This window comes from Phyllostomus hastatus, unplaced genomic scaffold, assembly GCF_019186645.2.
Source record: "Phyllostomus hastatus isolate PE091 unplaced genomic scaffold, TTU_PhHast_1.1 phas_contig_1162, whole genome shotgun sequence".
Taxonomy (NCBI): Eukaryota; Metazoa; Chordata; class Mammalia; order Chiroptera; family Phyllostomidae; genus Phyllostomus; species Phyllostomus hastatus.
The window spans coordinates 11,755,117-11,768,208 of NW_025333537.1; the positions used below are offsets into that span (position 1 = coordinate 11,755,117).

Consider the following 13,092-nt stretch of genomic DNA (forward strand, 5'->3'; position numbering starts at 1 on the left):
AGCCGCAGGCAGGCACGAAATGGAACACGGGGACCCAGCCCACAGCCCCAGCCGGGAACAGGCTGTCGCCCTCTGGGCACAGCTGGGGGACCGTGACTCCCCAGCGACGCCACCGCCGATCCTCCGTAGGGCACGGGGCAGGGCTGGCCCGCGTGCCAGGGACAAGCACAGCCGTCCCGGGAGGGCCGAGACCAGCAGCGGTCTCAGACGAGAAGAACTGCCCAGCTGCGCAGCGTGCAGCCATGTGCGCAGCCCCGGGGCCCCTCTGAGCGACAGAAGACAGGCCGGGTGCTGGCGAGGGCGGGGGAGATGGGGAGGCGGGCACGTGGCTCCTGCAGGCGCGTTCGGGTAACACGCCTCGGAGGGCAGTGCAGAGGCCCGCGTTAAAGAGCGAAAGGGCGCCTGCCCACAGCCCCCCGGCCCTCCTGCGGAAGCCCCGGGGACACTGGGGCCCCGCATCCCGCCGCAAGAGGGACGACAGAATGCCCAGGCAGCGGCGCTCCCCACAGGGACACGCCAGCAAACAAAGCACCCACCACCAGAAAGGGGAACGAGACCAGGACGCCGTGTCGGGAGTACTATACAGCACCGAAGAATGCGTGCCCGGGGCCGCACAGTCAGGGCCTTGGGGTGCAGCCTGGGGTCACGGCCTGGCCTTAACACTCCCTGGCTGTGTGTCTCTGGGGGAGCCACTTAAGCCATCTGTGCCCCCGGTTTTCACCTACAAAGAGGGCTCCACCCCCAGGGTTTGCGGTGCAGCTGAACTGGGGCAAGGCCTGCAAGCTCACCACCCAGCGCTGGACGGAAACACCCGCTGTTCCTGCCTCCCTGGGCCAGTGGGACACACTTCGTGGAAGCAGAGGCTGGGACACCTGCGTTGGCGTTTCTGCTGCTTTGCTCGGTCACCCGTCCCTGCCGAGGGGCAGCCCGGCCCGAGGAGACTGACTGACCGACTGACGGCGTGGCGGTGGCAGGGCCCGCCGGCCGCGGCCAAGCTGGAGCTGCTCGCTGACCGCTCAGCTGGCCGTGGGAGCTCAGCAATGCCGGGCTGACGTCTACCCTCACGGCAAACAGCCGCCAGTGCTCGTCTCGGGCCACTGCGTTTTGTCGCGCAGCAGCAGCCGCAGCCGACGAACGCAGGTCTCACCCCCACGTTACACACAGGGAATGCGCCCCCGACAGGGAGACGCGCTTGCCCGCAGCTGGTAGACCAGCCGGCCCGAGGAGCCCGGCTCGCCCCCGCCCCTCCCCTTTCACTGGGGCCCACGCGTGCAGCAGGGCCCTCCGGGGCGGCCCTGGGTGGCTGCGGCAGGAGAACCGGGCACAGGGTGTGGGGGGTCAAGCAGGACAGGAAGGACAGGCACCTGGGGCCTCAGGCAGGACCGGGGGTGTGGAGGGGGCACGTCCACTGTGCGGCAGAGCTTCCCACCGGGGGTGGGGCAGACACGCCGCCCGACACCCACAAACCTCCTGCAGACACCAGCTGGGGGCGACGGCCCCCAGGCTGCAGGGCCCAAGGCGGGGGTCTCCCTGAAGCCTCTGCAGGCCACCCCCAGAGGGGGCCGCCCAAGGCCAGGCAGGGACTCATCTGTCCCGGGAGGCAAGTCCCCGTAGGGTGGCAATGAGGCCACCGCGGCCCTCACGGCCACAGCAGCCGCTGGGGCGCAGCGTTCCCCCGCTCCCCACTGTCGGACCCCCTGCCCGGGGACCCAGCACCCCGAGGGGATAACCCCACCCCCAGAGCCTGGAGCAAGGGCTCCGGGACACCAGGGCGGTCCAGCCCTCCCGGCTGGGCCCTGGGTCTCACCCTCTCCACGCCCCATCTCCTCCTCGAAAAATGGGGGTGCAGCCAAACAATCGGAGGGCAGAGGGAGAGGGCAAGGGGCAGGGTGGGCGTGACAGCGGACACAGGGCGGTGAAGCCCTGCACAAGGACGAGAGACGCTGCTGTCGCTCGGGAAGAAGAGCTGGGCCTCGGGGACGAGGAGGGGGCCCCATTCGGGCCTGACTGCAGCCAGGCGGGGGGGCTGAGACAGATAGCAACCCCAGGTGGATGGAGCTGCTAGGAAGTGAAGTGTCAGCGCTGGCCCTCAACCCCGTGGTGACACCGCGTTCCTAAAATAACACCTCTGAACAGGAAGGAAACCGGTGACTCATGGCAGCGCGGGGTGTTGACCGCACACGGCCCCGCCTCCAGGCCCGGCCGGGCCCGGGGAGCCAAAAGGAGGGAGGGGCCTGGCCCCTCGAGGGTTTCTCCTGGGCCCAGACATCACGCAAGAGGTCACCCAGTGCACACCCCGGTCCTGGAGGCCAAGTGGCTGCTCCCTGGGCTAAGCACCCCTGGGTGCAGCTGGGAGACCTGCAGGGAGCTGGATTCCCGGTGGTGCGGCCTGGGGCCCCACCAAGTGGTCCCCGCAGAGGGTGCCCCTCGGACCTGCCTGTGCCTGGAGAACAGCTTTGGCCACCTGGGCCTCTCGGTGCCCAGACGGGGGTCAGACCCGTGCAGAAGGAGCGGCCACGCCCCATGGACTCGGCACACGTGCTCTCGTCTCCTGCTGTGTGGCCCTGGGCAATGCACTGCCCTCTCTGTGCCTCGTCTACAAAAGGGACAGTGACACTCCCACGAGGCCCGACACACGGCAGGCTCCTTGTCCCTGTGAGCCTCCTCTGCGGACAGCGAAGGCTCCAGAGCCGACGGCGTGCAGACTTGCAGCGCCCCGGCGACAGGGACACGGCCCCAGACCGCAGCCTCTGGGGCCGCCAGCCGCAGGGAGGCTCTGCCTCGGGACCCCACGCAGGGGGCGACCCGGGGAAGGACCGCTCGGATTCTGAGCCCAGCAGGCCCCCGCCCACCCCCATCCCCCCGGGGACGCTGGCCTGCCCCGGGGGCACTCCTCCAGCCCCAGACACAGCAGCCTCCATGCACAGCCCCCCTTGGGAGGCCCGGGGCTAGACGGGACGGGAAGAAGGGCAGGGACGCCCCTGGGTCTGGGGACAGTTGGGCACCGCCTCTGGTCCTACCATCCCGCTGGTAGGAAAGGGAAACCGAGGCAGGAAGCAGCCCGGCAACCCGCAGGAGGCCGCACACAGAGTTACCGTGACGTGGCCAAGCGGTTCGGGCGTGCGCCATGAGGACACACAGCGCGGGGCTCTGTGGGCAGATGGCGTCCACAGACACGGAGAGGAGGGCAGTGGCTGCCGGGCGGGACACCGGGAGGCACAGAGGGGGCGGTCGGGGGCGCCGAGTCCCAGCCTGGACGGAGAGCGCTCTGCACGTGACCGCGGAGACGGGCACACAGGCCTGAGGCCAGGATGAAACTGTGGAACTGTGCGTTCTCAATAGAGGATTGTATGGCCGGGGCTCCCAGCTTCACGAAGGGGCCTTCTTACTGACGAGAGGCGGCCAAGGGAGACGGCCCGGAGATCTCGGCCCGGCCTGGGCGCCCGCGGCTGCCCGGTCCCCAGCAGAGTCCCGGCCGGCAGCAAGCAGCCCTGCCCTGCACCCCGGGTCGTGGCACGGAACCTTGGAAAGACCCCGACTCCCCGTTTCACGGACGAGGAGACGAGGCCCTTTCCCGAGGCCACGCAGCAAAACCCGCAGCCGAGTTCAAACCGAGGTTCTCAGTGGGTCAGGCCGTCCTTGTCCCCAGTGGGCACGCCCAAGCCCACTCCAGAGCCGCCGAGGACGTGGGGGCCACCGCTGCACACACCCTGCCTGCCTGCGCGGGCCGGCAGCACCCCCACACGCCGCCCCGCGGCTGCGCACCGACGCCTGGCGCCTTCCCGCCAGGGAAAGGGCACTGACAGCCCTGACGCGACAACTGGCGCTCCCCTGCCCGCCAGGCACCGTGCCTGGGGCCTTGTGAACCGTCTCGGCCCGTCACCATGACACCCCACGGGGATGCACGGCGCCACGGTGTTCGCTCGACGGGGGAGGGGAGGGGGCACAGAGGAGTCAGGACACTGGCTCAGGGTCACACAGCCACGGAGGGGCAGCCCTAGGAGCTGAACTCGGGTCACGTGGCCAAGAGCACGGGCCCGCCACGCTGAGCCGGACCGACGGGCTGGGCTCCGACGCGTCAGTCTCCCTGCAGCCTGGGCGGCGGCCGCGGGAGTCCGGCAGGAGCGCCAGGGCCCCGCTGCCGCCCCTGGCGGCCCGGCCCACCCACCGGCTATCTGCCAGGCCCTCTTATCACAGGGTGCGCTTCCTGCCTCCACTGGGGACAGGGCAGCGCCGGGCAACACAGGGCTTCCTCCCCCCACACCCTCCTGCCGCCCGCCCACGTCCCCGGCCGCCCCCTCCCGGGCTCCTGCCCTGTCCCCTGGCTCACCAGCTCCACCTGGGGCCCCAGGCCTTCCAGAATCCGATGTGCAGCTTCAGCCTTCTTCTGCAGGATGACGGAGAAGAGAAGGAATTAAACACACACTCACACACTCACACTCACACACGCTCACACACAGAGAACAGGTTATAAATAGAGGCCTCCGGGAATGGCAGGCAGCTGCCCAGCCCAGCACGCCCATCCACAGCCCGTGCGGGGGGCGGGGGGCGGGGGAGGCCAGGCCCCCCACACGCCCTCCTCTGGCTGGAAACCCACTCACATGCAGGGCCCCCCTCCCCCCGCCCCGACCTCCCCGCAGCATCCCTGGCCAGCTCGCCAAGTTTCGCTTCTAACAAACGCACCGTGTTCTCAGGTGATGCCCCCCCAGGCCTGCAGGCCCACCGCCCTGGCCCCGTGGGGGGTGCCCAGCTCCCCACCAGCCGGCCCGAGCTGCCAACCGAGGTGCCTTCCTGCGCCCCGGAGGCTGGCTGGGTGTCTACTGTTACCTCTGCGCGGGTGCTGCCAGCGCGCGCGGGGCGGGGGGGGGGGGGGGACGGGGGCGGGGGGATGGAGATACTCGGAGATCGGAGATAGCCTTTCCAGGATTCTTGTGTTTCACAGTCACGTGACCGTGTCTGGGCCGCCCCGGGGCCTCCCCGCCCCCTCCTCTCATACAACCCAGGACTTATTAGGAAAACAGGCACTTGTGGCAGAAAGGCCCCAGTGGCCGCGAGTTCAGCAGGCTGGACCTCAGGGCCTGCCGTGAAGGCGGACATTGTGCCTCTGCCAGGCCCCGTCCTGGGACCACCAGGGACGCCTGGGGAGGCCTGGGGGCAGCCAGGCCAGCTGGGGGACGGGGCGGATGGAGGCATCCGAAGGGGCTTCTGTGGGGTCTTCGCAGGGTCTGGGCCACAGCGTGCGACGGAAAGTGGGGAGGCCACGGCATGCACGTGGGGGGCCTCAGCCTCTCCCGTGACCCAGGAAAGGCTGGGCTCCTGACTCAGCCAGCGGGTTTGGCCTGGGCAGGGGGCGCCAGGGGAAGCAAGTCAGCGTCATCCAACCGAACCGTCCCCTGATGAGCCCCAAATCCAGACCCACTCAAAGAGGGGGACCCGGCACCCTGGGGCATGTGGCTGAGGACAGAGTCCAAGGCGCAGGCCCCTGTGTCAGGCAGGGAGGAGGGGTGCGGGGGCCAGCCCCATGCCTCTCTGCAGCCCCCGGCGACGTGTCAGCATGTAGGTGGGCTCCAGCTGGCACCTAGAACTCACTCCTCCTAGAGCCCCGGGCCCAGCCCACCCAGGACCAGTGCCACGCTCTCAGCCCCCACGTGCCGAGCCGACACCCCGAGGCCAGCAGCCCGAGTGTGGCCGGGGCCGCAGACCCAGGGGCGGACGGTGGTGGCGATGACCGCCACCTTAGTGAGCTCCTCCTCCACGAGCCGAGCGCGGAGCACGCCTCACAGGACCCTGACACCGAAATCCCGCACAAACGCCACGTGAGGCTCGCAGGAGACGCAGCCCCACTCCGCAGACGACGAAACTGAGGCCCAGGAGGACGGCGTGAGGAGGACGTCCCTCTGGTCTCCAGGTTCCAGGAGGGGAAGACGACGAGGGCTGGTTACTCTCCAGGGAAGTGGCAGCCCCTCAGGCAGGGGGGCAGAGGCCACTGTGACTGTCACCGCAGACATTCCCCCGGGACAAGCAGAGGCCCGGGGCAGGGCGGGGCGGGGAGGGGGTGGGGCAGTGCCGCAAACCCTCCCGGAGCTCCCAGTCTGCGAGAGGCTCGAGGGCAGGGCGGCGTGAGACCCAGTGCCGCCTGCAGCCAACCCCAGCCTCGCGGGCGGGCGGCTGGTCCAGAGCCGGGAGGGCAGCCAGCGGGCTCAGGAGATCCCACCCTCCGACACACCCTCACTGTCTCAGGAACACGGGAGCCTGGGGGCGGGGCCTGTGGCCCCTCCAGAGGGCAGCAGGGGGAACCCGTCCTGCCCCGCCCCCGCAGAGGGGCGCCCAGGCACCTCCCCGTCACTCACCTGCTGTAACGATTCCCTGTCTCCCTCACAGGCCTCCCCCAAGCCCTCAGCCACCCGGGGGGCCGCGTGAGAAGCAGCTCCCCTTCCAAAAGGGGGCGCCCCGACCCTTCTCCCGCAAAGACAGCCCACCGACGCCACGTGCCGGGGAGATGGCGCGTGGTGGCCGAGAGCGAGGGTCCACGGCCAGCAGCCAGGGTCCACGTTCGCTCACCCACCTCGTGGCCCTGAGCACGTCCCTTCACCCCACAGCCTCTGCTTCCTCATCTGTAAAACGGGGTACCGACAGCACCCTCACAGGGCCGATATGAAAATTAAAGTTGCCGACCCTTGAAGGACTCAGAAATCAGGAGCTGGCGCACAGTAGGTGCTACGTGAGAGCCGGCTGCTGCCGCCGCTGCTGCTGCCTCTGCAAACAGCAGTGACGAGGCTGTGGCTCTCGCCGGGCGGGCCCTGCACGTGCCGGGCCCTGGCCCGGACCCACCGTGTGGGAGGTTCTGGCATCAGCCCCGCTTCCACACAGAAAACTGAGGCTCGCCCCGGCTGGTGGGGCTCTGTGGGCTGAGTGCCGGGCTGCAAACCAAAGGGTCACCAGTTCGATTCTCAGTCAGGGCACGTGCCTGGGTTGTAGGCCAGGTCCCCAGTAGGGGGCGCACAAGACACAACCACACATTGATGTCTTTCTCCCTCTCTTACTCTCTCCCTTCCCCTCTCTCTAAAAATAAATAAACAAACATATCAAAAAAATGAAAAAAAAGCCAGCCAGCCGAGGCTCTGTGGCACGGCCGAGGGGTGGGTCAAACACCAGGCCCGCAGCCCTGGACCGGCACTGTCCCCTCCCCTCCCCCCTGGGCATTCCCTGCCCCTCCACCACAGCCCCATGCTGGGGCAGTGGGGGGCGGATGTCCTGCCTACCAGATCCCTCCCCCGGAGGGCAGGGCTCCCCCGGCACCCCAGTCCCTCAGGAGCCAACCCTATGGGGTCAGCTCTGCTCCAGCCAGCCCTCAGCAAGTCACTTCGCCGTCTAAGCCTCAGTCTCCCCATCTGCAAAATGGGCAGGGCGCCCAACCCCCAGGACTTCTGCAAGGGTGCTCCACGAGGAACAGAGGGCCGTGCACGTTGTCCCTTCCCTCTGAACGTCCGCCTCCGAAGGGAGGGGAGACAGGCCCTGGACGGAGGGCAGCACGGCCGCCCGGGGCGCACAGGTGCCCGCCCCAGCACGCCCCTCACCCCTCAGCGGGCCGCTTCTCGCAGGTTCACTCGAGCACGCGTGCACACATCCGTGCAGGGCGTGTAACAGCAGAGAATCACGTCCTCTCTCCTGAAATCACCCTTCTACCTTTCCCGGGAGTGCGAGCTTCCGCAGCCAGCTCAAGCCCCGCCCCCTCCAGGAAGTTTGCCTCGGTTGCCCGCGGTCCTGAATTCCTACCGTGGCAGCACCGGGCGCACCGCCCCTCACGTATCCATCCGCCACTAGTGCTGCAGGTGCTTGCTCTCTCCAGACTCAAAGCCGAGCATCCTCCCAGGCCTCCACCCCCGCCCCCCGCACCACACTGCCTTTGAAGATCCAAAGAGACCCCCGTCCCCTCTCCGGGCCTTTGCCTGTGCCGTGCCCCCCACTCGGATGCCCTCCTGGGGCCCACAGCCCACCCGCTGCTTCTCCCACCCCCGCCGGGCCTGCCCCTCGGCCTCCCGCTCCGCCATCTGCGCGCACCTCCCCGGCCCCTCGGCGTGCGCGGCTCCTGGGAGGCAGGCAGAGCCCGGCTTGGCCGGCTCCCCCCTGCGCGCTGGCGCCGCGCTCATGTGCCCCGAATGGGTAATGAGCCGGAGTCCGGCACACAGCGGAGCCGGGCAGCCCTGCCTGGCGGGGAGGCTGCGTCTTCCAGCCAGCGCAGCGTCTAGAGACAGGCCCTTCTCGGCCGGCCGCCTCCGCGCACAGGCTCCAGCGGCGCACAGGCTCCAGCGGCGAGGAAGGAGGATTAAAATTTAATCCCATTGATTCCCCAAGGGGTGGTGAGCCCTGGCTGCTCCTGCCAAAGGCAGCCGAGGGCCTCTGCCCACCCGGCCTCCAGGCCCAGAGGCTCAGCCTGGGCAGATGGACACCCCCGACCCAGCCCCCACGGGAACAGGGGCCGGTCCCCCCAAACTGGAGGACGGCTGTAGGCAGGGAGATGTCTCCCCTCCCCTGGGCCCTCCCTTCACGCGTTTGAAAAAACACTTACTGAGCACCTACTGTGTGCCAGATGCCGTCCTGGGTGCTGGGGACCTGGCCAAGGGAACAGAGGGACAAAGATGCCCTGCCCTCACAGAGCTTCCACCCACGACAAGCAGAACAGACACAAGACGTGAATCACGCCTGGTTTCACAGGGGCGAGGGGGGAATTAAAGCCAGAAAGAGGAGAGACGGGGGTTGAGGGGTCTGCCGGGTGAACCAGAAGGTCAAAACAGGCCTTGCTGAAGGAGCCGGAGCACGCGCCCGTGGGGGAGGAGCCCCGAGGGGGAGGCGGAGGGCACGGCCAGGGGGGCACAGGCCCCGGGCAGTGCACCTGCGGGGTCGCGCAAGCACCAAGGCCAGCAGCCGGGACGGGGCAGGGAGGGGGTAAGGAAACGAAAGGCCAGGAGGGGGCGCTGGGGACAAGGAGCAAAATTCCTCGGCTCAATGGTGTGCCCGGGGGCGGGGACCTGGGGCTGTGACTGTCTCCCCCACCAGGAGGAAGGTGGGGGGCCGGGGGCCGAGGTCACTGCGGGGTCCCTAGTGCCTGGAAGAGCAGCAGGTGTCCCACACCTGGCGTTCGCTGAGCGAACGGATGGACGGACGGATGGACGGCACAGGGGTGAGGTGCCCAGTGCACCTGGACGAGGATGACAGCACCGCCAGCCCCCACCTGGTGCCAGTGCTGCTCTGGGGCGCTACGGAACAAACCCTTTTAACCTCCTCATCGCTGCACCCAGAGGCGCAACCGTTACCCTCACCTTGCTGGCGTGACACGTGAGAGACGGTCAGATCAGGCGTGTGAGGGCGCAGGGCCAGGAGGTGGCAGGAATGGGCTCTGAACGCAGACGCCTGGCTCAAGCGCATGTGGGGTGACCAGCCAGCCCCACCAGGCCCAGCACGCAGCTCCCAGGCCCCAGCAGGCTGGGTCTCATCCTGCATCTACTGCTGCTCCGGGAGGCGGAGGCATAGCAAACCAGTCGACCCGGCGGCTTCCTGCCCAGAGGGACAGCTGCAGGCACCCGTCCCATGTGCCCAGGGTCCAGGGCCGCTGTCCGGGCCCCAGCACTCCAGGCGCGCCCCAGCCGGCACCCGCACTCAAGCGCTGACTCAGCAGCCAAGAGCCTGTCCCACAGCAGAGACCGCTGGGAAGGGTGGGCGGGAGCTCTGGGCATGAGGGGTCCCAGGCAGGTGCCCCCGTCCATCACACGTCACTAGGTGCCCTCAGCCGAGGCCAGTTCCTCTCTGGGCCCCACTCTCCTTCCTCGTCTGTAACGCGGGGGGACTCGACACCCTCTGACCCCGCGCACAGCTGGGCGGAGCCGACGGTAAGTCACAGAGGCGGAGCGCACAGCGGCTTCCTAGACACGGCGGGAGTGAGCTCAGCACCTCGGAGGACACCAGGCGCCTCTTCGGGACAGCTCGGGCCCTGGGCATCAGCCCCCGGAAACGCTCCACTCTTGGTGCCCCGAACTCCTCCCCAGGCCCGCGCCCCTCCGGACCCCCAGCAGCTGCCCTCCAGGGATCCCTGGGAGCCCCCACAGCTCGCTACAGACCCCGCGTCCGACCATCCCACAGGCCCCGTCCAGGGCAAAAAAGTCAGGAGAGGCCGGTGCTGACAAATCAGGGCCTGGGGCCTGATGCACCACGAGTTCAAGTCCCAGGTCCGCCACGTCCTAGCTGTGTGACTTTGAACAAGTCACTCGGCCCCTCTGGGCCTCCACCCCTCCGTGTGCTCAGCGGAAACAATCATTGCCCCTGCCCTCCGAGGACCACCGGGGGAAAAGCCTGGCCTGTGCCTGCAGAGGAGGAGCCGCTCAGGCACCGTTTGCTGTTACTGTAGATAATAACGACGAGACCACTGTCTTCTGCGTTACAGGATTGTCTTTTACTCGAGTGCCTCAGTGGCCGCCCCTCCCCCACGGATCAGCTGGCCCCGGCCGCCCTCCTACGGCCTCACGCCCACATCTTCACACTCAGACCGCATCCCAGAGGCCCGCCGCGATCCTGGCACCGCCAGGTCTCCGCCGGCCAGCCCTCCTCCCCCCACCGCTCACCGGCCGGCTCCCTGAGTGCGCGCAGGTGGGTGGGAGCGCTGGGGACCAGGGCAGAGCCGGCCCGGAGCGCGCTGCGGCCGGGGGAGGGGCCACGACGCCTACCCGGTTCTCGTCGTAGATGATCTGCACCAGGCTGCGGTGCTTCGACTCGATGGGCGGCGGCGACACGGGCTTCTCGGGCTCGGGCGGCTTGGCGGCCTCCTCCTCCAGCTGTTGCTGTGGGAAGGACAGAGCGTGGCGGTGAGCGCGCCGCCGCCGGCGGCGGAAGGAGGGGTGGCGGCACCCCCACGGCAGAGGGGCGGCCCCCGCGCACGCCGGGCTGGTGGCCGCGCACAGGAAGTCAGGCTGCTAACCATTTCCTCTGAGTCACCCGCGGGGACTCCGAGCCCTGGAGGGGCCCCAGCTCCCCCTGCAGAGCCAGCGGCAGCCTCCAGCTCTGCAGGACGGAGCAGCGTGGGGAACGTGAGCGAGCAGCGTGACCCTGCTGCACCTCCGTTTCTCCTCCTGCGGGACGGGGCCACGGGAGGAGAGGGCGAGCCAGTGCCCGTGCGGCCCAGGCCAGAGCGCGCTGCACGCCAGCTGTCACTGCCCGGCACCAGCACCGGGACCATCATCCCCGGGAGGGGCTGTGCACCCTCTGGAGCCACGCTGTGCGGGCGGGGACCCTAGTCCGGCTACATCCCTGCCGTGGGGCCTTCTCTGGCCTCGCTCTGCTCATCTGCAGAGTGGGTGCAATTTGGTCTCCTGCCCTAGAGCGGGCAAAGCACTCAGCACTTGGTACTGAGCAATCTCCCATCATCGCCACCATGACCACTGCCCCGTGGTGTCCACACAGGGCCTGTCCCCAGCTCCATAAAGTTCTTCCCTCACGCTGCCGTCTGTTTGGTGCCAAAAGGGAAAGACAAGACCAGGCAGCTTAAAACAGCACGCTCGGCTCACCGTGCTCGCACAGCCTGCCCGTGCCCGTGGGGCAACCCGCTGTGAACCCGAAGGGACAGCCGAGAGAGAGCGATGCAGAAAGGGCCAGAAACCCCGGTTCTGGTTCCTGGAGGCCCGAAGGCCAGGCAGGTGGAGCCCCGCTGCCCCAGCCCCACAGCGCCCCCTGGCGGTGGCTTCCAGAAGGGCCGTCTGCATCTGGCACAGCCTCAAGATACCTCCGAAAATGTGTAAACACACGAAGGGGAAGCAGCACACAGCCAGAGAGGGTGGGTGGAGGATCTCACCTGTCAGGGCAGGGGTCCTTCCCCGGGGCACCGAGGAGAGGTACCACAGGGACCCGGCTCGGAAGGGGACCGAGGTCGCGGCCAGGCCCAAGTGCAAACCTCGGGTCTGCGGCCGCCCAGCTCTGTGGCCTCGGGCAAGTCCCTCAATCTCTCGGACCCCACGCCAGCCCCAGAGGACGCAGGAGTAACCGTGCTGGCCTCATAGGGCTGTCCCAAGGGTCACAGGAGATGACACACAGGAAGCACTGCTGGGCAGCTTGATAAAAGCTGGCTACCGGGTGCAAACGAAGCCACAGGGGTCACCACTCTGCACCCACAGCGAGGCGGCACTTGGCGAGGGTGTGAACAAACCGGGACACCTTGTGCACTGCCGACGGGAACGGAAAATGGGGCGGCGGCCGCGGACAACAGCCTGGCCCAGCAGTCCAGCCCCCGGGGTGTGCGGGAACGAATTCATAACAGCAGCTGCTCCAACAGGAACCTGGACACACAGGCCCCCGGTGAGCTCCACCCACGATGGTCACAAGGCAGAAGACCCCAGGTGCCCGCCGGTCAGTGAACGAGGAACACGTGCGGTCCGCCCACACGGTGGAACACGGCTCAGCCGACGCCGGCTACAGCGCGGACGGACCGTGAGGACACGGTGCTGCGTGAGAGACGCCAGACACAGAGGCCGCACAGGGCAGGACGCCACTCATGTGGGACGTCCGGGAGGCGAATCCACAAAGGGCAGACTAGCGCCTTGGGGCAGGGGAGGGGGATCGGGGAGCGGCTGCCGGGGAGTCTGGAACCTCCTTTCCAGGGTGACCCGAATGTCCTGGGACCAGACAGAGGCGGTGGCGGTGGTGGTGCGACGCCGTGAGTGTGTTCCACACCGCTGGCCGGCTCCTACTACCATCAGCGATCTCATGTTACGTGCATTTTAGTAAAGAAAAAAAGCCAAAATGGAATTTTTAAGAAATCTAACTGTTGAGGGCTGGGTGAGCCACCTGGCCTCCGGCCGCAGGCACGCGCGTGCGCACAGCCCCTCCCGAGGCAGCCCCTCCCAAAGCCGGGTCTGGCGGAGCGAAAGGTGAGGCCTGGGCCGCCATCTTGGAGACCCGCCCATCTCCCCCAAGGTCCGGGGCAGCTGGCTGAGCCTCCCCAGCAGGCCCAGCTGCTGGGCTGCCCCCAAGGCCCACCCGTCCATGCCGGCAACAGCCCCGGTGCCCTGCCTCCCTCTGTATGTCCTTCGAAGCCCACTCACGGGGCCC

At 68.3% G+C, this 13,092-nt stretch overlaps 1 protein-coding gene across 18 annotated transcripts in view; it reads right to left on the minus strand.

Annotated features, from left to right (window-relative positions):
- The window catches only part of NCOR2 (nuclear receptor corepressor 2), a 155,305-nt gene that overhangs the window by 84,016 nt on the left and 58,197 nt on the right, over positions 1 to 13,092 (minus strand). For all 18 annotated transcript variants that reach the window (XM_045845675.1, XM_045845716.1, XM_045845803.1 and 15 more), the window contains 2 exons: positions 10,719 to 10,832; positions 4,331 to 4,387 (listed from right to left, as the gene is read on the minus strand). In XM_045845675.1, the coding sequence (XP_045701631.1) occupies positions 4,331 to 4,387; positions 10,719 to 10,832 (171 nt within the window). The remainder of the gene's footprint in view (positions 1 to 4,330; positions 4,388 to 10,718; positions 10,833 to 13,092) is intronic.